The following is a 25,362-nucleotide window of genomic DNA, read 5'->3' as shown; positions in this document are numbered from 1 at the left end:
TGCGCCTCATCAATCTCTCAGCTCGGAATGGCAGCTGGAGGAAATGGAAAACGGTGGCTCTGCACTGCGTTTAAAGCAAACCAACCTTCAGCTGATGGGGCAGAAAATTGGCCACATTTTTTCACTGAAGGTTCCACTGTTACCCTTCCTGCAAATGTTTTGCAAAAGAACATATAAAATAATTGATATGAGATGTCCGTGATACCAAAGTGCCCACTAACAAGCTACAGTTTTACATGATTTATAAAGAAAGTAATTCTCGTCATACAAAAGCTGGAAGAGGCAAACCAGAAAAATGACTGGAGGCACTTGACAGAACACTCATTTTCTTCATGTTCCGGTGCACAGGTGTAATGAGGAGCTGTCAAATTAAGCAGGGCACAAATATCTTGGCAGGAATAAGGAGCTACCAGAGTATCTTGGAAATAGTCGGAGCAGAAGATTCAGCTGAAAGGAAAAGACTCAGAAAACAAATGCCATTTTGCTGGTTTTAAGTAAAACATGCTTTATCCTTGAGATAATTAAAAAGTCCACTGCATTTTTCTGTCAAGAAGAGGAGGATGGGAATTCTGGCATGATCTATACAACAAAAATACAAATGGCCTGGATTTAATTGGACTGTCTTTGTTCTCTGCAGGTAGCACTGTTAGAAGTCATCATTAGAAGCAAACACAAAGCCAGAGGTCAGCCCTTTGCCATTTGAAATCCCATCCAGATGATACAGATATTTACTTCTCCACGTCTCAGTAGCTTTCTTTGCGGGATATTTCTTTAATTTTTTATTTGTTCCATGTCTTGCCTGTTCAGGCAGCAGACAGACAGGCAGATTGCCCGAGTGCAGCTTCCCACAAAAGTGAAGTTCTTTTCTTCCCACACTGAAACCACAAACGGCCCTAATAACTTTACACTTGGGTACGTCAGAACAACTGGGCTGAAAATCACCACTGGGGAAAAATATTGCCACCCTCTTAATGTCCAGTCATAATAGAAATTTACAACTTAATATGGATTTCAATTGGCTACAATTTGTTACGCCATGGTTACAAACAAAGGGAATTGCTACCCTTCCAGTTAAATTTAAAGCTTTTCAGTGAAAACAGCAAGGGGTATTTAGCTGTGCAGAAGGTTGGACCATACTGAATATTTGATTTCCAAAGCACTATCAGCAAGTTCTTGAGGGACTGAAAGAAGAAAAATAAGTTGTGGCACAATAGGAAAGAAGGCAAAGTTCTTGGTGATTCAAATGTACTTCAAACAGCTGAAACGGAGCCAGGGTAACTCAGGAACTGGGGAAGCTGAACTGTGTAAGGAAACGAAACCAGCTGATCTTTCATTAGACAAACAACCCTGAAAGGGCTGAACAGACAGAAACACAAAGCTACAGGGCACAGCTCGAATTCATATCACAGAAATCTATAGCAGAGCAAACCCGGTCATAGGAAAGTAAAGGATTTTTTTTTTTTTAATGGGTATGTGTAAAGAGGAAAAGATTCATCTCCTCTGGCAATCCAACACCCTGTTGCCTTTCTTCTCCCTAAAACAAGAGGTCAGCCTCATGTACCACTGGGGAGGTGTGGAAGATACACTTAACTTTTCATCAACCTAAGGAAGGAAAAAACAGCAGCATCATTTCAAGCACATTATCACAACAGGCCTGGCACTGCCTGCCAGTGCTGCTCTCTTTTGGAGAGCAGAATGAGAAAATAAGTGCAACATTTGTCCAGCTAAGGCTGGAAATTATGAGACCTGTGCCTCCTCCCAGCTCTGCTGGGGACATCCATAGCTCCACATCTCTGCAAAAGGATTTGTGTCACCAAATCCTTGGTGCATTCCCTGGCAGCCAAGCCCAGCACACCTGGCACTGCAGAGCCCCAGCTGTGCAAGGTTTCCTTGGTGGTACAACAGCACCTTTGAGGGATCTGGAGATTCTGTTCAGACACTGGAGAGGAACACACATGACAAGCCATATATTCTTCCTTCCTGTCTTCTTCATCCCTCTTTGTTTTTCTTATCTTGATGCCTTTCAGCTTTATCAGCCCTCAGGTACCTTCCATGTGCAGAAGAAGCCAGCATGGAAAAAATTCAGCCCAAATGGCCAGAATCTGACAAAGTTGCAAGCAACTTCAAAACAACTTCTATTTTTTTATGCTATTTCTCTACTATTCTGCATTCCCGGTTTTATGAAGCAGAGACAGAGAAAAATGAAGTGGCAGTCAGCTGAAATCTGCAGGCACACATGTGATTTACTGTAGATAACAGAGGTGTGCAATGGCTTAGCCATTATTTTCAACCAGCACTGACGTTTTTTATTTCCAAGAGAGCCTTTCTTTAAGAGAAGAACCATTTTTTTCACAACACAACGTTGTCATGCTCACACTATGGACAGCATTAATTAAAAGGGAAAGAAAACCAATGAAAGAAAGAGGGAGAGAATTTAAAATCCTGCCAAAATATACTGTATCAGCCCAAATATTCTACTTGGCAAGAGATCACCTCCTCTCATTCACACTGTTAAAGGAAAGGCAAAGGCAGGGGAAGAAAGTGAATTTCCCAAATGATTATAAATTCTGATAAGCAAAAAAGAAAAAAAAAAAAGAAAGAAAAAATAAATGATTTAGTGCCACGTCCTTCAAGGAGCTGTTTCTGCAAATCCTATGTACAGCACCAATAAATCCCCTCCCAGTCTCTGACAAGGTCCTCCAGTTACTATCAGCAGATGAAGATGGATTGGAGCCTTCTTACCTGGCAAAGTTGCTGCCCCTACTCTGATGCCCTCAACACTGAGGTGACAAATGCTTGTGTTCTTTAATTATCAAGCATAAACAAAGAGTTTGAGGGATGATCTTGCTCTCTGGTCTTTCTTCCCTCCACTTTTCCAGTCTTTTCATAAATGCACACACACACACACACACACATATGTGCTCAGCTGCACTCCCAGAACAAATGGACCACGAAGACACAGCAGTGCCAGTGTTTCCTGCAGAACAGGATGGTCTGTATGGTGACTGTGATGATGTGAAGTGAGTCAGGTAATGTAAATTAGATCATGTTAGTGACAGCAAAATCCAGTCCAAGGGAGATGAAGAACCTGCTTCCCACAAGCATTATTTATAATCATCAGGCTTTCATTAAACACATAAAACCCTTCCTTTATCAAGACATATTTTGAACTAATATTGAACTCAATTTTGTCTACATTTTTCCTTGTGTCTTTGCTGTTCTCTTCCCCCATTCCAGGTGTAACTTCAGCAAGGTGGCCAGCTCTTGATCTGGTGGCAGTTCCACCACCCTTTCTGGCCTTGAATCACATGGTGGCTTATCAGTCCAAAGATGCCACTTGATAAATCTTGTATAAACTTGCATTTTGCTTTTTGTTAACAGTTTTATCCCCCTTGTTATCCACTTGTAATGTTTAGGTGGGTAAAAGAAAGGGGAAAATTGCAAGGATAGAAAAGTAACATGGCACTAATGGAAACCAACATTCCCAGAGGAACTTTGTATTTCCTGACCTGAAATGCTCCAAAGCCTGCCATGAGTCACCACAAACACTGCTTTTTGCTGGCTATGTCTGTTCCACCCAGATAAAACAGGGAGGTTCACACACCAAAAGGCAACCTGAATGCAGGGAGCAGAGCTGGTTTGGAAGCTCAGTAGAAAGCCCATCAACCAGAGATCTAACGAGTTCCTCCATGCTGGGACTTGCATGAGTTGCCTCTGGAAATCTGGGAGCCACAGTGATGATTATTTTTCCCTCTAAAGCATCACAGAGCATTTGAAAGTCTGCTTATCTCAGGATGTTCCACTGAGCCCATCTGCAGCATCACTGTCAGTGATTGCAGTGTCCTTCAACACCCCCACACCAGGGCTGTCTCATGCTTCAAGCAAAAAATAGGGGAATAAAGTTTGCAGGACTGGTTCCATTTTAGAGAATCCTGCTGCTTAGAAACACAGATGTGAAGATTGATCAGTATATTTGATTTTATTCCATGCTCAGAATAAAGAGGCCTTTTAATGGTCTTTATTCACTACAGCATGAATAAAAGTATTTGTGGATAAGCCCTCAATTGCTGGGGTCAGCAGCAACGGTCCTGGAGAGAGGCAGGACACCAAAGGAAAGAAATGGATGGCTCTGTTGAAAACAAATACATCCCTCCCTCAAATAAAGGCAAGGGGATACTCTTCTCAGCAGCTTGTATCAGACCAGCTCTGATTGTTCTGTCTGGGGACTGGAATGCTGAAATGGATTTCCCTCAAAGTTTTATCACATGAAATATCAAAGTATTACATGTGCATTTATTTTTAAGCCTGTGGCTTGTGTAGTAAAAATTGGGCTTGATGGTTATGATGTGGAAACGAAAGGCAGCCAAGACTCAGATCTTAATTCAAACCATTCATTCCCCCACTGTGTATTTCTTTCTCTCCTTTTTGTCCAATCTGTTAATGTGACATTCCTTTCCAGTGGGAATTTGCTTGTATTTGCAAGAGAATTCAGATTCTTATCTAACAATATATCCTTTCTCCCTTTCCCATACTGCTTAATTCCTTTGTCATTCTTGTGAGCCATTACACTGCTCTGTCAGTTTAAAGAAGACATAAATACAATTTAAGTGTAACTTATGCTGCCAGGATGGGGTAATGAATCCACACCATAAAAATACTCCTAATGTCTGTTACTTAACTGTGAGGTGTCAGTGAATTCTCATGAAGGACATCAGCTAAAAGAGACAATTCAAAAGGCAGGGACATGGAATAACTCCAGCTTGTCACCCTGACCCAGGTGGTGCTCAGCTCGTGTCCCATCAGAGTGAGGACAGACATCCATATCCTAAGGGTTGGATCCTGTCACTGATGTCAACAGGCACCACACCTGAAACAAGAACTTGGCCTCTAGAAAGCACTAACATTGTTCTTTTTCGCTAAGAAAATGTCTGCAGTTTGTTGGTAGCACTGGGAGATACACTAATACACACAGCTGATTATTAAAGGGGTTTTTCTATTTCTTTACTGGCCCATTTCAGTTCATCAGACCCCATCCAACACCCTACAGCGATGAAAAAAATGGATATAACTGTGGGTTTCCCTGCAGAGCCAGCTGAGATTTGAGAGTTCTTGAAGCTCACTTAAATCAGAAAACACTTAAACACTGTAGGTTTTCTTTTATTTACATTTTGGAGAAGCCTTTATGGTGACAGTGCTGATTTTAACAACCATCAGCAAGCCAAATGGAACAGCTTTCCTACCTGAGCAGATGGCCACTAAAAATAGATTACTCACAGCTACAGTTTCCAAATATTTAGAAGATACTTCATATTTGATATTTAAAAGTTGGTCAACCTGTGTCTATTTTTAGGCACCTAAATCAGTGATCCACTTCTCAGTGCTGATGAGCTCCCCACTGATCAAAAAAAAAAGTATGGGCTCAGAATCTTTCAAGGTCACCTTGTCACAGCAGGTAATTAGTTGCCCAGCTATAGATAAAGATATCTAATTTAAGGCATCCAAGATAAAAAAAAAATGAGCTTATCTTCTTTAGATTGCTGAGCATTTGGAGAAACTGCCAACTTCTCAGGACTTGTGTTTTGGCTGCTTTGTGCTACTTATGCAGAACATGTTTGGTCATTATAATCAAGGAACTAATCTAGTCATTATAGTCACTGAAAGAAAGCCACAGCAAAAACTCTGAACTCACTCCTAGGATATTGAAAGACCCATAACAGCACAATGTGTGTAATATTTTATGCCTGGTACTGCACTCCACAGATGCACTGCTGACTGTGCTGGGGACAATACTGAGCCTGCCACAGCTCCAATTCCCCAAGGGCATTTGCTGGGCTGTGCTGGAGCTTGGCTGTTGGAGGTTCTAAAGTGGAGCTAAAGGAAAACAGTTGACTAAGAACACATTGACTGTTTTTTTCCATATGACAACACTGAGACACACACAATCATTCCTGAGAAAAATATAACCTTCAGCTGTCTCAACTGTTATTTTTTCAGTTGCATCAGTAAGGTTTGCATGAGTTATCTGGGCCTTTTTATAAGCTTGTTTGAGAGGAAAAGACACACGACCAATGAAGTCCTCACAACATTCAAGCACATGCTTAGTTCTGGGCTGTCTCGTTGGAAAAAACCCTTTCAAAAGGGCTTGATTTTCACAAAACACTCAGCATTTGCCTTCAGAATTCTAGCTCCAAAAAGATCTCAGCTGATACACTCCAAATCATGAGTCACTTCTTGCAAAATTTAGCCACAAGCATTCCTACATTTGCATTAATTTTTCTAAGGGAAAGTGACTTAAATGTTATATCCTTCATTCAAACTGCAAACGAAAGGAAAAGATGTCTGTGACTCCTATGCTATTTCATTTAATGTAGTGTGAAACCTACTCCTGTCTTATTTTTTGGGTGATGCAGATGCAAAGTCTTTTTAACAGCCCTTCCTTGGGTAAGCCTTGCCTATAGGCTGAGTAAGGTTTAGGCTTGAGAACGAATGAGTGGCTTACAATAGGTAGAAAGTGAATTGTGCAGCGTGTGGAATCACTTCAGGCCTCCAGGAAAAAGGCACAAAGTGCCCCAGAAACCAGGGACTGTGCTCAGGACCCTCAGTGACCCAGCACGACCAGGGTCAGGACTTCAGCTGGAACTGACCCTCACAAATCCCCAAAGTGAGGAGTGATGCTCCCAGCAAAGCCTTTCACAGGGAAAGAGGCAGGACACTTCTCTCTCTCTCTGGCTGAGGAGGAGGTGGTGGGAAGGCAGGCAGAGGCAATGGGGGTGGGCAGGCTCCAGATTGGAGGGGCTGGGAGGAGAGGTAGAGCCTGAAGTGGGAATCCACAAGAACATCCTGCTCTGGGTGTGCAGGAAACTGTGACAGAAGGCACCAAGCACAGAAGGAGTGGGAAAACCTGACTAATTTGGGACCACTACTAACAACCAGATTTCCTTGAGCATTCCAGATCCTGGTGCACAGAAGGCTTTCCACTGCCTTCTAATAGAGTCTAGGTTTTGGGTTTTTTTTCCAGATGGAGTCTGGAGAAGAAACAAGAGATTTTTGACTTCTGTAACTGAGAAAAAGGTGCTTGACTGTCTCTGGCCTCCTGTTTTAGAGTTGGTATCTTCACCACAGTGTGAACAGCAGGCCCAGGATGAGGTCAGCAGGACAGGAGCACTGCCCAGCAGCCCTGTCCAGCTCTGAGGATTGCTCAGAACCAGAGCCTGGCATGCCCAGTCACTTCTGTATCAGAACTGTGCCACTCTGAGGATCCTGAAATGGTCTCGCAGAGGAACATCAGCTTAAACAAAATATTTCATTAAAATCGTTTCATAACACAGATGTCGAGAAAAATAATTTCAAAGCAAACCACATTTACACATTTTTACTCTTCTGAATTCCTTCATAACTTGCCAATTGAAGTGATACATAATGACATGTCACATCATCCTGCCAGGCCACGAACAACAGGAGAAGTCATAATGTGCACTACTGAAATGCCCCAGCTCAATATGCCATAACCTGATGTTCCTAAATACCTTTACATACTCAGGACAGATCATCTGTGTATCTGAGAAGCTGATAAAACATCTGGGCAGCCTTTCCAGATTCACAAGCTCTTTTATCTGCAATCAAAGCCATGATTCTTCCAATGCTGCTGCAGGACTAATGGTGCTGTGTCCTACAGAACAGGATTGGGTCAGGAAGGCTTCAGGTTTTGTTTTTACAGTCTTTGTCTGAAGACAATGTGTCAGACGTGGTTTTCTAAGCCCTGAAAAAGGGTATAAATGGGTTAATTACATCAGATTCTTATGTTTACAGGATGCAGTAAATGGAACAGATGGGCAACGTGTCCTTCTAGTTTGGACATTTTCCTGTCACTAAGTTATAAAACAAACTAAATTATTTTTATGTTGCAGAAAATTAGGTAGCAATTATCATGAAAATGGGCCATAAAACTTGACTTGAGATCTCTCCCTATCTATGTGAGATGAAAAGAAGTTTCTGCAAGAGGAGTAGCTGTGGACAGACTTAATTGCATGGTCCTCAGTCCCAACCTTCAAATCAACTGACTGAAACAGGGCTTGTTCCACTGCTACTGACCCCTGGATTTAATCTGTGTCAGAGTGACTGTTTGACTTGATTTGGTGGTGCTCTCCAATATTCTTTTCCACAGGGGTTGTGACCTGAAACACGCTGTTTGAAAGACTCCCTCTACAGAGAGGGGAATTTGCTGGCTAAATTAAGTAGGATCAGCACATGAATTGGATGATGAACCCCCCAAAATCCATATCAAAAATCAGTAAGGAGCCTGGCAGTCTGTCATGACTCCAAGAGGGAAAAGAAATTTATCTGGCCATCTTCTGCCTCTACTTTACAGCTCTTCAAAATATTAAATTGCCACACACAGAACTCTGTGCTCTCAGGCACGGAAAACAAGGGCATGTTCACACAGCAAACCAGGATCACTGTCCAGAGACTGCCTGTGCAGCAAAAATAACTGATGTCCATTATTTAAAGAAAGGGTATTAAAAATATATATATTCAGTGTAGTTAGAACTTTTACTGCAGACGAAGTCCGTATTTGAAGGGAAAAAATGAGAAGACAATTCCAGAATATCTCCAGAGGAAAGCAATTAACATGGACACGGACCACACCTACATTTTAAAGCCTAACTTCTAAACTTGTTATGAATTACATATATTATATTTGCATTGGTAAAACACTGCCCCATGCCAAAAGGCAACAACAGTAAATACAGAGTGTGCACTACCTGCTTAGGAGTGTGAAGTAACTCTTGGGCAACAGTTGTAGCCACAATAGCCCGACTGCTGGTAGCACTTGGCTGGAGGAACAGTGAAAGCCCAGACACCAGCTGCACCCCAAGGTCTGTTATGGTCACTTTGTCATCCAGCACAGTCACTGTCTTCTCTGCCAGGATGGAGTCAGACAGAGGAGACAAAACCTTTGGAGAAACACAAAAGAACCAACTTAGGAAAAGGCCGATCAATTAAAACAACCTCTCTTAAGGTTATTTCAGGGTCATCATCCCTTCTTGTCTCCAGAGCTTCATGCACAGGAAAGAATGGCAAAGCACACTGAAAAGGCAGTCTGATTTCATTAGCAGGGCTGGAAAAACATCAGTGGAGAGGTTCTGGCTGAGAACATGGCATCCAATACTGACAGCCATCCTGTCCCATGTGTCTTATTTGCATCATTTCACCAGCAGAGCTGATTTAAAACTTCCTTGCCCTGTTATTCTGTCTCCCCATATGGATGAGCTCATCAGACTTCCTGACTACTCCAAAGGGAGGTTAGAAACATCTAGGATTTGTCCTTTACTTCTTGGCTTGGAAATTCTTGTCTATTTTTCTGTTTCTGATGGAACATTAAGGTAGTAGGATGTCCTTCCCTTTAAAGAAGGGCCATGCTGCTGTCTTCAGGGAACTAAGGATAGCCAGTTCATGCACATACTGACTTCTCCACCTTCCTCATCTCATATCTACAGCCTAGATTGGCTGTGTTCACTCTTAATGCATTGGCTTTAGTAAGGATTCAGAAGGGGCAGAACTGGGTGTTGGCCACTTGTGCCTTTCAGAGTTATTAACCAGGATACACTTTTTTCCCCTGAATTAATGTTTAAATAAATAAAATTAAACTTGATAAAATCTGAAGATCCCTGTCTCGAAAAGTCAAAACTGTGCCCATCAGCTGACTGGTGATAACCTGCACCCACATGGGGAAAGAGCTCCCTGACTTCTCACTTAGCCTGGAAATGCTGCCTCTCCTAAACATCTCTGAAGGCTCTATGGCTTCCAGCTCCATGCCTTGGACCACCTCTAGCTTGGATCATTGTTGTTGGGTCAATGCTGCGTGTGACACCCTAGGAGGTCATGGGAATGTAATGGGAGATGACCCTGTTCCAAGAGAGCAGAGCACTGTATCAGATACACCACATGGAGGTTCCCTGTGGGAATGGCAGAACGTGGCAGTCACAGAATCATCAAGAACCACCGTCCAGAGCACGGTACCTGCATCGTCGTCATTCCTACTTCCCTTCCAATCAAGATCCTGCCCTCCTGCAGCTTGGCAATGTGAGGATCCTCCAGCTTCATAAAATCCACCACCAGGTCTGTGATGTCAAACTGCCAGTCTGAGCCCAGCAGGTAGCTCAGCTGGCCCCAGGGGCTGGAATCCTCAGCCACGAACTGGGTGAGGACCCGCACCATGGCGTGCTGGTACTGCAGGGTGCACCCCCTTCCCTTCCGCTCGTCTTCGTCCTCATCATCACTGTCCCTGGTGGGCCTTGGGTTGTAAGAAAGAAAGCATAAAGAAATTATTTCAAGAACATTAGTGAAAACTAACATTAGAGTGCTGATGGAGAGAGTACCCACTTAAATAACAGCCCTCCCTTCTGGTTTTTTGGACCACTGAGGATTCTCGGCCACCTCCCATGATGAAGGACCGTACAAATGGATTATGCCACTTTTTGCTCTAAGCTGGCATATCCAAACAACAACTCTGTAAGTGGACCAAGTGCCCAAGAGAAGACACATGCACAGAATCAAAACTCCCACACATTTTAAAAGCCTTATTGTACCTGCAGATGTCCAGAGCAAAGCTGGGGATTCCAGGACTGCTGCTCCTCAGGGAAAGACGTTGCATTTTGGGTGCAGGTGCTGCATTTCTTTTACAAACCGGCCAAGAAATTTAGCAAACTCAAACCCACCTTTTGTTGGAAACAACTGGGACTCTCCAGCCTTTGATCTGGCTCAGTTCTGTGTCTGAAATGTCAATCTGAAGGGGCAGGCGTGGAACCCAGACCGTGATCTGCAGAGGAGCGCTCAGATACTGGTAGGTGAAGTTCACAAGTGCATTCACCTTGCCTTTCATTTCTTTGCCATTGACAAAAACATAGTCACATCTGTCAGAAACCTGAGGGAGGGGGAAGAGAGAGAGAGAGGAAGAAGAAAAGGTAATCACTGCAACAAAACAAGCTCAAAGTGCAACCCCGGCAGCTCAAAACCAAAAACAAACAGAAAAGGCTCCCTTCTCTTTATGCATGTTAATGATGGCCTTTTACAATGGGAGCAGCTGAACACAAAAATCCTTCATTGACTCAGGAGGCATAATTATGCTGGAGATGCCTAAAGACTGGGTACTATTTCTGAAGCCGGCGGTTGATTTTCCGTTTGTGAGCAGCGAGCCCGTCGCAGTGCTGGGGAATTTTTGATGAGCGAGGCTCCTTCACAGCTTTGTCAAGAGGAACCCAACAAGCCCAAACAGGTCTCCACAGAGGCAAGAGGTGAATCAAAGCTCTACCCTGATGATGACCTTCATCGGGGGGTGACGTTGCTTTCAGTCCCCAAGACAGAGCTGGCTCTGCAGTAGATTCCAGCCACTGAAGGGTAACAGAAGTCTACTCACTTCCTCTGCAATAAACACTATCTGTTTATAAATGTTTACATTTTGATTAAAGCTGTAACGTATTTCTAAACACTACAGTAGATTTATCATTAATATGTAAATGCTGTCCTGAAATATAAGCAAGCATTATCATAGTCATGTAAGAGTTATACCAGTAATCACTTCTTTAATCAATGTTGTAATTTACAGACCATTGAGTTTTCTCATTTATTACGTTACTGAGTACTAGTGATAAAATCACTCCTGAATATATAAATCATTAAGAGGGATGCAGATAGTATGAAGTGACTCCATGTGATAAAGTCATTGTCATTTCTATTCCTAAAGGTGTCATAAATGTCTAGGGAAATCCTGTGGCACATTAATCATACATTAAGTGGCGAGCAATGGGAGCTGTTACATTACTAAATGAGCTGGTATGTCTGCAGAAATTAACAGCAAACCCAGCAGATCTCAACTCCTCCTCTTGCTCCCGTCCTGTCAGAATTCTATTTCATCACCCATAATGAGCATTGTTATGGTGGCAATGCATTTCCCCACCTGAACATATATTTAGATTATCATCTGCTCCTTTTTATCCCCGCTCCCCTTCCCAATACCATTTTATTCAAATGAAGATTATCAGCTGGAAATGCCTGTGTCCCCAGGCTAATCAGACAGATGGATGTCCCTGGGGACCACAGACACAGGAGCTAAACTGTTCCCAGCTCAACATACACATCCCATTTTTATCCTCTTTTGGGTTTAGGCACTGTTCATATTCTGGTAAAATATTTGATGGTGAGATTGCAAAAACAAACTTCAGAGAACATAATACAAGCATTTCTATGATGCATTCCCTAAGAGGGTTATTCTGGCAGAGTTACTGTCTCTCTCAGTGAAGCTGCCTGTGTCTCTCCACCAGAGATGAAGACCCTACAAAGTCTCTTAGACCAGATACCTAATCCCTAGATGGCTGAAATTAAAAGGAATCACATGTAAATAATATACCACACATGAATGTCACCTATGGCAGAACATCCTCATTGAAGTTCAAGGTACAAGGGAGCCCTGGCTGATACAGACTTGAATTTCTGTCTTCCTCTGTAACCTCAGGAAACTCAATTCCATTCTTTCTGTCCAGTTCCCTCCCCGGTGTAAACACTACAACCCAGGGAGCCATGGTCAGCCACAGTCAGAGAACTGCAACTGCACTTGGGAGCACAGAACAACCTCTAGTGGTTGAGTGTGCCTGGGGGAGAAGATCCTCTGTCTGAAACATTCCACAAAGCAGCTTCAGATAAAGCTCTTGGTTCTCCAGCCTTATCTTCCTTTGAGCAGAAGATTTTGGGAGGACTGTCAGTAAGATCTAAGTGAACTCTGCTTGGAGCAGTAGCCACTACTGTCCTGAAACTGGTTCCGTCCCATTCCTTTCTGTGGAGTTCAAACCAAAGAGAAAACAAGTGAACTTTCTGTGTCGTACAACCTGCCTATTTGTGCAAATTGTAAACCACGTGCACGTGCTGATAAAAGATTTTTAACAACAGACTGATCAGGTCTGGTCTGGATGTATGATTTTATATTGTCTAAAACTCAGTGTTGTCAGTAACTGAACAAATCTAACTGTCAGGGAAAAAACACGGTAACAATAGTAGCAAAACTGCAATTCCTAAATGGTTCTGGGCTGAGATCCAATCTCCATCTGTATTTGTAAAGTTGCTCTGTGCCTTCATGGGTATGTAACAAACAAATGGCTAAACAAATACATATACAGCATCCTAAGGAGGTGGCTGCTGCAACCACCACACGGCCTTTACAATTGCTACAGGTTAATATTTATTACTGGACATGCACCAGCAATAGTCAGCAGGTCTTTAGGAGCTGCATTGGGAAAAACATTAGTCTTTTCACCAAGAACAAGCATTGCTAATGTCCTTACACATGCTCTTCCCTCTGTTCCTGTACTTCTGATAAAGTAGCACACAGAGTGAAGGAGGAGCAAAGCTTATAGTGTAGTGTGTTACTGTATTACTGTACACTTTTTAACTGTTTTCAGGAATCCATTCTGGAAGCAATATCCACTGCTTTTGACAGAGAGAGGCAACACTTTCCAACTAGTGCTATAGAGGGGGTGAAAGGGAGAAAAAATCTCAGCATCTAATTCACAAGGTGTGTGTGCTCTCCATGGACTAAGGATACTCACTCTCATGAAACATTCAAGTAAAACTATTCCACAGCTTCTGTAAGCAACACACCCAGCTACACTTCACAGAAAAAAATGAGAGCAAGTGGGTTTGCTTCCCTTGCCCTTGTCTCACACAGTGTCTCTTAAAAAATAAACAAACAGGATTTCTCAGCCTTGGAGAACAAATCCAGATGTACTGATTCTGCTACAATTTACCACATCAGCAACCCCCAGGTAAGGTCTGATTTGCTAAGGAGACACCCCTCACAAAAAAAGGGGTAAGGGTCGTGTGGTGCCACAACAGACCCCCTGCAGCTCAGATTAACTCAGATGGAAATAACATCACAGCCAAGTTGGCTCTGGAGTTGTTCAAAGTAGACTTAAGAGGTTAAATGAGATGGAAACACAGTATTGGTACAACCTAAAACAACAAAGCATGGAATCACGGAGGAAGGATAGAAGGAAGACTTCAAAAAATGGCTCACATTATAACTCAAAATCTTCTTCATTAAAAACATACATTTGTTTAAAATTTTGATAGACAAAAACATCTTCCTGCTTTCCTCCAGGCTTTTGCCAGTGCTACTGGAAGGTCAAGGACCAGCTCTCACATCTGAGTCCTGCCCACTCTAGTCCAAGAGAGTTTCTAATAGAAGCTGGTGACTCTGGGAACAGTGATCTGTATCTCATCTGCTGTAGCATTTATGCTTTTACTATGAAAACACTGTCCCTCTGAAAGTGCTTTTTATCTTTGGCATCAGAAGAAGTGAGCAATGATGAAGGGAAAGCCTGCTTAGCCACCACCTTTAAGTGATTGGGTTTTTTTCTTTTCTGTGTAGCAGATCAGCAAGAAGTTTTGCATTTTAAAGAGCTCTCTGATGCTATTTCAGCAGTTTCTTTCATTATTAAGCTGCATTCAGCTACTTTTGCCCTTTTTTCTATTTTTCTAACTTCTTTCTCCAGATTAAAATAAAGGAGCAAACAGCAAAAACCAGGGCTAAGCACAATTCCCCAGAGCTTTCTTCTTTGTCTTTCTTTTTTTTCTGGCATCATATTTTTGTGCCCCCTTGTAACAAAGGCCGTTGCCTTTCCAGATGACTTGGATAGATTCTCTCTGCAACAAATCACATTTTATTGAGCTGACAGAGAAAACTACTGCCTGGAAATCAAGAGAGAGTCACTCCTGAATCCTTACCTACGGCACTGGGTGACTTTGTGATCCAGGGAGTGAATGCACCTCTGCACCTGGTAATCAACAGGTTGGCTGAAGTGAATACTAAGGATATTCTGTTACCAGCCAAATGTAGAAGCTCTGGATTTTCCTTTACTTATTTCAGATTAAGGTCTTGATCCCACCATGACCTCTGTGTTGCAGAACTGCAAGAAGAGAGCACGAGCTGCTTGAGGTCACCACAAAGGCTGTGACAATGTACTGCAGCCATAAAAGGGGCTGTTGGCACCTCTACAGAATATTGGGTTTGCTGGGTTAAATTCCACTACAGATTCCTGAGAAATCTTCCTTCAATTACTGGTGGAGGCAGATAGTTTTAAAAAAGACAAATGTCATGTCAAATATAAGCCAAGGCTGTCTTTCAAAAGATGGTGAACTCGAAACACTGTCTGTTCTGGTTCGTATCTGTTGCACACAGGAGTGGAAAGAACGACAACTGTAAGACCTAAAAATAAATGAGTGGTGCTGCCTCTGAGAGTCTGGTCTGGTCTAAGCTTGTTTATTCTCCCAGTGGTTTTCACCCCTGCAGATATCAGCCCAGCCTCTGAAGGACAGTTCAGAAGGACAAAATGGGAAGTTTTTAATGCAGCAATCCTGTCAAGTTTATGGACACTGAAAAATGGTGAGGCATCAGTCCATTTTCTAGGTAGAAGTCTGTGTGATTTTAATACTGAACAGAATGAGGAGATATGATAATGGTACCTGTCGTGCTTGTATTCATCAGGTTCAGAATCTTGCATTTTGGTGTGTAAACCCATTTACCCATTTCTGTTATACTAATGTAAATGTTGCTAAAATATTCAAAGGTTACATAAATGTTTAAATATTTATGAAAGCACTTCTGTGAGCAAAGAGATTTTTCCAGTGTCTCTTAAGGAAATCTCAATTTCGGTGTATTTCAGCACAGCACCATCACTCTGACACACCAGAAAGGTAATTGAAGCTCATGGAGGTCAAGCTTTGTGAAGAGTCACTCATTCCATTAAGGAATACAGAGGACCAGGATGATTTATCCACCATACAAACATACATACATATTATTACATAATATATAGGAAATATCAGACAATGATAATCATTCCACAGGCTTTTTGGACAATTCTTTAGAATTTTGTATTATTCATGTCCTTGCTATAGAATTCCTTCTAAGATTTCCTTTTAACAACATCCTCCGTAGAAAGGGAATTATCCTCTATTAAATTGTACAGATTTTGAAAGAGAGACTCTGTGTAGCTCTCCAGCCTTGATTCCAATTAAACACTACAGTCTTACACACAAAGGAAATCCTATGCTACATGAACATTAGGCAACTGCTTCATAAGAAGGATTTCAATGCCTGGCTGCATAATCCTGGATAATCAGTAACCTACTGGAAAATTGAAGCTGTCTCAAGGCCCATACTATTCATTTTTTCATAATAAACTGTTTAAGTCTGATAAGAGGTAAAGCTTCAGACCTGAGCTCTTCCATGATATTTACGGCTTTGTGACACTGTTAGAGCAGCCTTTAAAATGGAAACCTCCATTACAGGAGTTGCTAATTGCTGGTGTGACTTGACTTTGCCAGAGCCACCCCCCACTCCCACTGATGCAGCTGAAACTGTGCTCAGTGACTTGGAAAGTGAAGCCAGAAGCTCCCTCCCAGGGCGAGCACAAAGGTAAATACAGCCCTGCAGACTTAACTCTGATAACACTGTCATCTTAATAAATTAAAGGCTTGATTTTTTCACGTTACGTGCAAGAATAACCCTGAGAGTTGTTCTTACCTGCAACCCAACGAAAGAATGGATCTGTACCTTGCAATAGTTGAGGAATAATGATTCCCAGTCTGGACACAGGGAGCAGGGCAGGTATTACCTTTATTAACTGATTTAAGCCTCATGCTGCCTCTCTTAGCATTAACTGTGCCCAGTTTTCAGTGGATAACAGGGCTTGTGTGTTGGTGTTTCTTTGTGCTTGTAAACAGCTGCCACATCCCAAATGTGGGTTCAAGCCCTGTGATCAGTCCTCAGGCAACATTCCCAGCAATCCACACTAATAACACAGGGATTGAGCCCTGAGTGCTGAAGAAGAGAACTCTGTAAAATCAGGGCCATAGTCTGAGAGCAATTTGGGCTCTCTCTGCTGAGAAGGGTCTGCATTTTCAGTATCAGCAGCCAGATAAGCAAAACTAAGCAGAAACCCCCCAAAGCTAGAGAGCATTTCTTAGGGAAAAGACTGTACATTATCTAATCTCATTACAAAGATTTCACTGGCAGCTTTGCAGAGCAGAAGCAGTACATTGAGCTCACTGAATATCATTCACTAAGACAGAACTGAGAGAGTAAAAGGGGCACAAAATGCCAGCTGAGACTGGAGGGCATCTATTTGCTCCCAAATGACCAGCTTTTGAAGCTGAACTGTAGCTGCACTGAGCCACAGGAGCTCTCTGCAGCTCCCATTATCACAGAACCCAAAATCTGTCTTGTTTTGTGCACTCTCAAGTCCAGCAATTTCTGAAAATGGGGCCGAACACAGAGTTTGGCTCCTGCTCACTGGGGATATTCCAGCCCATACACCCAGCACGGCCCCAAATATCTTGCTTGGCAAAGCAGGATCCCAGGGTGAAATGATGTTTAATTCCATCTACACAGTCTGGGCAGTAGTTGCACATTTGAGAACATCACAGTGCTTGTCATTTCCTACCTTGCTATGTATCTACAATATACAAATTCACCATGTGTAAATCACAACCAGTGGCAGAAAAGGAAAGTAGAAGCAAACCAGAGTTTCTTCTGACTGCATCACTCAGAAGGGTCTGGAGCAAACTGCTTATCTTCCCATCACATCTACAGCTGTCACAGGACTAATGTTATTTCTCCCATTTACTTTCCTGGTTTTGCTCTTGCAGCTTTGAAGTTGATTTTGAAGCACTTTCTGAGGAACCTGAGGCACTATTATTGCTACTCTGCTTGGATTTTTCATTTGGGATGTATTGGTTTTCCACACTGACATCCCTAATGCAGCTGGTGAGCTGGGTGAAGGCAGGAGATAACAGGGAGAGAAGTCTGCAAGGATATGGTTTAAAAGTTCCTTCAGCTGCCCTTGTAATTTTTGCCTACTATGAGATGGCAAGGTATTTACAACTTTTATTGCTGAATTTAAGTATCTCAGACCATGGCAATTTTGAGTTTCAGTTTCCACAGGGGCTGGCTGCTGGGGGAGTGGTGGTGTACATTAATGATACAACACTGTGCAAGCTCCACATACTGCTGCCCTATATGCTCTATTTGCATCTGACAGATGTGTGGTGAAGCTTCATTTTTATAATGCTCCCCTGAAGTTTTTCTGCTCTACTGATGTGTATTGATCCCAGTAAATCACAGGACTATGAAAAGTATTGAGGAGGGCAAGGAGGTGGACTTTCTATTTGCTATTCTGCTCAGAATATAGCAACAGATTTGCCAGAAGAAAAAACTACAGAGTCACGGGGCTTCAGAGCAGCAAAACAATGGCATTTCCACGCTGTGACTTTCTTCCCTGTTTCAAAAGCTTTTCAGTTTCACACAAACGAGTATGTGTTCACACAGGATCAGAAGAGGAAATGGGAGCCATCAGTGGAACTGCTGGGCTTGGACTCACAGAGATGCAGCTGCTGCTTGGGAGGGTTTTCAGGCTGTGTCAGGGTGTGGTGAGTGGGATCTGTGTTTGTGGGTCATCGGTTACCGAACACAAAACTTCTGGAAGCTGACTTGTGGTGGCCCCTTGGGGGTATCTGCACCGTGCAGGGATGTGGCAGAGATGCCATGCTTGCTCTGAGCCTGCTGGTGTGTCCCTACAGCCCTGTGACAGACCCTTGCTCGGGACCACAAGCAGTGCAGCTGTGTCATCCCTCAGTGCTGTGTCACACAGGCTGAGCTTTCAGATCCTGGTTCTGGAGATAACCAAGGGAAGACTGGCAAGCCTGAGAATGAACACACAGGTGCCTTATGAGGAACAGTGCAACTTTTACATTCCTTCCAGAAGGTTATACAACTGCTTTATTTTTTAAAATGAGAGTGCTGCTACAGCTGTGGCTGTGTGGGCTGAAGTACCTGAAGGAGACATCAGCCCTGCCCGCTGCAGTGGAGGAGGGCTGGCAGCTGCTGCTGTTTAGGTTGACCCCTCCATACTCACTGAATCTTGCAAGACTGTCATAAAACCACAGAAGAGAGCATTAAGTTGAAGTGACTGCACACAGTATGGCCTGTCTGTTATTAGAACACTGGATGCCTGGAAACCCCATCTAGTGTGACTTTTCATTTCTCCCTTTGTTTTCAGGGTTGAGTTAGGAATGAGACCTGTTTTAACGAGAAGTTTATCCACCTACTTGTTACTCAGCATGCTCAGCTCTACAGCAGTTGCACCTAGCCAGCAAACTCCAAACAGGGTTTTATTTGACCTAAGTAAAATATAAGCAACAAATCAATTGCATTATATTCACTGTAGGAGCTTTTTAATGGAAGTTAGTGTTCTTCCTCGATCAAAATAGCTGATAGGAACCACCAGCTCCTTCTGGCCAGCTGCTTGTTTTTATTTTCTCCTATAACCTGCCCTAAAACCATAATGTGAAGCCCTAAATCCTCTGAGTCTTGAAGTCTTTGCAATAAAGCCCCATACAAAGAACAGATGTGTGTGTTGAGGTGCAGAAGAGCAGTGCAGGTCTGAAAAGGCTCACCCTGCCCTGGGCAGCAGGGGCTGAAAGCTGTGAGGGAAATGCAACGTGCCCGTGAGGTGCCAGGGTTTCTACTGGAACAAAACCTCCTGAAACTTCTCCTTGAAATCACCCTCTGCCTCACACTTCATCACAACCCACCACAGCATTGTCTGCTTCCAGATGCTGCTGGTAAGAAAGCGCAGGGAACAAACCCTGGATCCCATGGGAAGCTTTGTTTTGAGCAGACTCAGCTTTCCTTTGACAGCCACTTACGAGATCCCTCATTTTAATATTTTAGCAATACCTGTTATAACGTTTCACTGAACCAAGCACAATTATCTCAGAGCTATGCTTGGGACCAGAAGCTCTGAGTCCCTACGAGATCAGTTCTGCAACACTCGTAATGTAACACTTTAATTTCAATAAGAAAAGGACAAAATCTTGATTTAGCCCTGTGGAGAGCAACACACCAAATAGGCCCTCCTTTGTAGTTAAATAAACAACTGAAGAGGTTGAAGCATAGTTATTTATGTAAGACAATAGCAAAGTATTATCTAAATAATAAAGTGCTGATGACTTTTCCTTAGTAAACAGGTTATTGTGATACAGTTCCAGATACACAATTTGAAAAATAAATTACTGCAATTAGTCACAACTATTTATTTATCTCTTACAAATAGGTCCATCTGTCAGCTCCCTTACTGGCCAACTGAGACACTCCTGCATCATGCACTACACAGCATCCAGGCTGACCTTTAATCTGAGTGGATTCACAAATGGACAGCAGACATTTCAACACGAGTCCGTGTCTACTTAGTGATAATTAATTTCATTTCATAAACTCTGCACTACAAATGCCAAAATATCCAAAGCATTTATGAATCCTAAATGACTATTTCATACAAGTCTGTTCCCTGATGTCAGCAATATTCATAGTAAAGTTATTCATGTGTGTAAATTATGACTGGACTGGGGTTTCAAACAAGATCTGTAACCTTGACAGGTGTCTGTTACTGCCCCCACTATTGCTCTGAAAGTGTTGATACCAGCAGCAGTTCCAGGCTTTTCCAGCTATTAAGCCAGAGTTCAACCATAACACCCTCCAGCCAGATTTTCAGCCCCCAGCAGTTCACTGGTGCTTTGATCTGGGATTTTGTTTCAAGTAACAGCACTAAGAGAGGAACAGCTGTGACACTCTGTCCTGGATTTTAGCTCCCAACAGAAATTCCTAACATTCTTGCAGTGGCCTTTACCTGCTGTTAATGTCATCCTCTAGTCATGATTCCCAATGGAACCAAGAGCTCACTGTTCATTAACTACTGAGGGAAATCTTGAAGGTAAATCCACGTTTCTGTTTCCAGTGACATCCTCAGCAGGATGCATATGTGGACTAATATAACCTGAATCCATGTTTTGATCTGAATACACCTCAAACCTAATAATACCATTTAAAAATAAACAGAACTAATAAATAAGGTCTTCAGAGTACAGTTCAAGGCTACTACACTGAGACAGGTATCCAACTCTTAATTTACCAATTATAAATACCAGCACTACAATTAAGAACACAATGTGATGTATAACATCCCCTCACGGAGCCACAGCGTAAAAGCTCGTCCAGGAATGATGAAATACAAACCCAAAAGGTTCACATCAGCTTCTGGAACACACGGAGCACTGAGGATTTTAGAATCCAGGTTGTTTTAACAGCAAAACCCAAACTTAAGTTCAGAAACATTATCAAGGCTGTTCAACCTGGAGACATGAGAAGGATTGCAAGTCTCCTGAAACTGTGGTGCTCTCCACAGCATGAAACCACCTCTGTTCTTTGCAGCCAGGTGACCTGGGAACACGGAGCAGTGTTTGATCCCGAGCAAACTGCACAAAAGCACCAGCAAAAATAGCCACATTCCACTAGAATTTCCAGAAGATGAAAAGAAGCCTGTGCATGCAACTGCAATTACTATTAATGGATCCAGATATATGGATTCTATTGGTAAATTCCAGCTCAGTGAAGTAAAATTTGGCTGTTGCTTCATTTTTAGTGCCGTAATAAATTTCGTGTCCACTTTTAAAAGGTTGGACCACTGTGCGAAGGCCTGGAGCATTCAAAGGCATTTAAAGTTCATGAAATCAGCAGTAAATTTGGAAGTAAGGACTTGAAACTCTGAGACAATAAAAAAAAGTAAAAGGAGTAGTAGTCAGCACATTCAGACAGGACACAAACTGCACTGAGCTGCCTCCAGACCATGATTATCACTGGGGAAACTTTACTTGCAGATAGATCTTAGGTTTAGATTTCCACTGGGTTCTGTTCCTGAGAACAATGTAATTGCAGTCCAGCTGAAGACACTTTAAAAATTAATATAAATAAGCTTTTATCTGATGGCCAATTGCTGGGCACAAACATTACCTTTAAGCTCTCTACATGAACCATGCAAATATTAAAGGTCAAGTGTTAATAGGCACTGATCATCTTCAGCTTCTGGTTTAACTCTCTTAGGTTTGCCTGAATCCAAAGTTACCAGAAATTCCACACAATTAAAAGCAAACAAAAATATCTGATCATGATAATATGTCTAACTATGAAATAGTTCTCAATAGAGCTATATAAATAACTCCTTTTATTTCTATTTTTTTTTTTTTAATGAGTTTGTGGTTTACATTATTCTACAGGCTTTTATGCCTGTAAATGTGTTTTGGGTCTGCTCTGACATGGAAGCTCAGGAACATGAACTGCAAACACATGCACATGGTGCTTGTGAAGATACCATGGGCTTTGCCCAACAGATATAATTTATGATGACTGGATTTTATTTTGTTTTTAAACAGAAAGGTTATTCCCAACAAGGTCTCTACACCGGTGTTTCACAGAGGAAGAAGATGATCTTTCTAAAGAATTTAACATAAAAGCCTGATGGGGAATTTCAAAATGAATTAAGGATGAAAGGCCTCTGTGCTCATTTGAAGCTTTCTGAGTGCTTTTTAAAAACTGAACCAATTGAACATGTCAATTTGCCTTGAACCCCAAACCACTGCCTCGTGTAAAGAAATTTCCTGGAAGAAACAGGAGCATTCTAGATGAAAAAAAAAAAAAAAGGGCAAAAAAAGCACTTTTCTTCCTTTCTGATGAGAGGAGAAAACCTTTTGTTCAAAGCATTTAATTGTTTTTTAACTAGCTGTATGTCTTATAGCAGTTAACACTCATGTCACAGCCACGCTCCTCCAGAGAGTCTGCATATATTTCTAAAAGCACAGAAGACAGTTTCTCCAGTCATCTGAGCAATTTCAAAACATTTCTGAAGAGAAAGAAATTACACCTGAAAAATGTCTCCAGTCGATTCCAATAAAAGCCCTGTGTTAGCCTCCAGTTATTTGTTTCACTTCAACTCCAGAGTGCCCAGACAGGGAGGCTTCTGGAAGCCACTTCAAAATGTTCCAATCGTGCAAACAGGCTCCATTTTAAGAAACCCTTTTAGTGGAGATAAATAATTTCTGTAGAAAATAAGAGAAGAGCACAGCAGGGGCCCAAGTGCTAATCAAAGGACACAGTGCTTCAGGAAAACACCCTTTCCAAACACATTGTTGGAGAACTGCAACAGTCCAGGCTGTACTACAATAACTGCAAGCACATGCTCTTTTTTTTTTTTTTTTTGGTAAGATTTGGGAATTTAGTTTCTTCTTTGATCGATGTGCTCCAAAGCTGAAAACCCAGAAGTCATTTTTCCAAAAGGATTTTTATTTGAAAAATAACAGCGCTGTCATTTTTCTATGCATCATCTGGGGATGTATTACTAATCACATATATATATATATATATATTTCCCTAACCTGAGTCTTCCTCTGAGTGGAAGAACTTAACACTGCTCATTTTGACTGTTGGAAAAGAAGAAATCCCCATGGGGCTGGAATTATTTCCTGAAACTTTGTTAGCTGTTTAAGCAAGATGGAAGCACAATAGGTTTTTCTGGGTTTTGCTTTTTTTGTGGTTTTTTTTGTGGGTTTTTTTGTTTGTTTGTTTGTTTGGGGGGTTTGGGTTTGTTTGTTTGTTTGTTTGTTTTGTTTGTAGTTTTGTTTTTGGGGTTTTTTTTGTGTGGGTTTTTTTTTAATTTGTGAATGCTATCTTGCATTTTTTCTTACTCAGGAATGTGCTTTCCATCAAGGTCACAATCAGGATGATCCCTACACTGAATTTCACTTTTTACTTTGATTTGTAGTTATGTGACTACCTTAGGAATAATGCTAACAGGAATTCTTAGAGATTAAAATCTCTGTAAAGCATCTGACATAGGGGAGCACCTCAAGCTCCAGCAAAATGGAGACATTTGTTTGGCTCTCAAGGATGCACTGAAAGCAGAAAGCTTTCTGTAGAAGTCTTCTACAATGGCTTCCTTAGCTCCAAGTATGACTATTTTCCCCACCTACATGGCTTCTATATAAATTTTACAGTAGTGCAGCCAGCTGTTGGATCCTGCAAGTTCAGGGGAGTTTTGCTGCTTTCCCTGAGCCCAAGGGCTGCCCTGACTGTGACAGGTCATGCTGTGGCACCACTGTTTGTACACGGCACAGCCACGGGAGCTGGGAGCAGATTAAAGACCCCTCAAGTGCCTCATCCCAAAGCCCACTGTGCTCTAAAATCACATCATGGAATAAAACCACCATTCTAAAGAACTTGTGGATCAAGGCTAAAATGCCCCCTTGCTCAAAAACCACGCCCCGTGGAAGTCCTGCTTGGAAAAGCGCCCCGGGATTCAGGCAGAGCACTGTCTTTGCACTGACTCCCTGCACAACTGGGAATTCCCTGCAGGACTGTGACTGCAGCAGGAATAGCTGTGCTGCCTCTGGATGAAACCACCCCCCTGGTGTTGGGGACTGTGTGACATGCAGCTGCTCCCACTGAGCTGATGGCCTGGCCATGTGAGTGCTTCCCAAGCCCCGGTGTGCAGGACCACGTTGTTAATTCAAAACAGCTCCCAGCAGAATGGGAAGTCAACCAGGATGACTTTGCACTGCAGTTGCTGGGGAAGGCTCATCCAATCCCTTCCACTGAGGCAGCTGTGGAGGTGATAATCACAGCTGGAAAGGTGATGGGAAACATCTGGACAGGCAGGACGAACAGCAGAGCTGTTTGTGCAGAGAATGTAATCCGTGCACAGAGGACTCGAGGTGAAATTACCAAGACGTTTGAAAATCAGGGCACGAATGGAAATTAAACCCTGAAATTCTACTGAAACTCAATGTGCTGGCTGTACTGTTGCACCTCACTCTTCTTAAAAATCCCTCTCCTTATGCTTTTGAAACAGCAGTACAGTTAATTTGCAGGGGCTGATTTAGTAGCTGTTCCCAGGCTATTTCTTGTTTGTGTATAACACGATCTGCTCTTCAGGAGCAGATCCATGGCAGGAACTTACTTTAATGACGTCTTCTCCGGAGGATTTGCACTCCACTGACTCAGAGATGTCTGTCACAGCACTGTTCTCCTCAATGGACACCACTTTGATGGGCACTGCCACTGTTTTCCCCGTGAGAATCGCTGTGTTCAGAATCTCCGTGTCCTGTACACAAAACAACAGTGCTGGTCAGGTTAGTTCTCAGTGGCTCAGGATCTAATTTCAGGTTAGTTCTCAGTGGCTCAGGATCTAATTTCAGCTTCAAATAGGTGCAACTTGGTAGAAGGCAGTAAAACCCCAGTTATATTTTATCTGCTAAATAAACACAGTCGGTGCTGGACACTGCTAAATAACAAACAGCATGACTGCAGATAAATTCAGTCCAGGCAGGCACATCACAGGTATCTTCTACTTTGGGGCTTTTCCTAATATTTACCTTCCAAAACATGAGTTCAGAGCTTTTACTAACATGGACTTGACTGGCAAT

General features: G+C 42.4%; 1 protein-coding gene and 1 long non-coding RNA gene across 3 annotated transcripts in view; one reads left to right on the top strand and one right to left on the bottom strand.

The window, feature by feature from the left end:
- The window catches only part of TMEM132C (transmembrane protein 132C), a 201,573-nt gene that overhangs the window by 3,624 nt on the left and 172,587 nt on the right, over positions 1-25,362 (bottom strand). The window contains exons 5-8 of one of the 2 annotated variants that reach the window (XM_032706177.1): positions 24,897-25,040; positions 10,719-10,924; positions 10,021-10,294; positions 8,763-8,954 (exon numbers count right to left, since the gene is read on the bottom strand). In XM_032706177.1, the coding sequence (XP_032562068.1) occupies positions 8,763-8,954; positions 10,021-10,294; positions 10,719-10,924; positions 24,897-25,040 (816 nt within the window). Of the gene's footprint in view, positions 1-8,762; positions 8,955-10,020; positions 10,295-10,718; positions 10,925-12,422; positions 12,454-24,896; positions 25,041-25,362 lie in introns of those variants that run through there. The other variant, XM_032706178.1, reaches the window with a different exon arrangement.
- Positions 13,458-14,571, top strand: LOC116796005. Its single transcript, XR_004360222.1, has 3 exons — positions 13,458-13,564; positions 13,743-13,814; positions 14,150-14,571. It is a non-coding gene; the product is annotated as an uncharacterized LOC116796005 (long non-coding RNA).

The sequence above is a fragment of the Chiroxiphia lanceolata genome, chromosome 18 (assembly GCF_009829145.1).
Source record: "Chiroxiphia lanceolata isolate bChiLan1 chromosome 18, bChiLan1.pri, whole genome shotgun sequence".
In the NCBI taxonomy this organism is placed as follows: Eukaryota; Metazoa; Chordata; class Aves; order Passeriformes; family Pipridae; genus Chiroxiphia; species Chiroxiphia lanceolata.
This window is presented reverse-complemented; position numbering and strand designations above follow the sequence as displayed.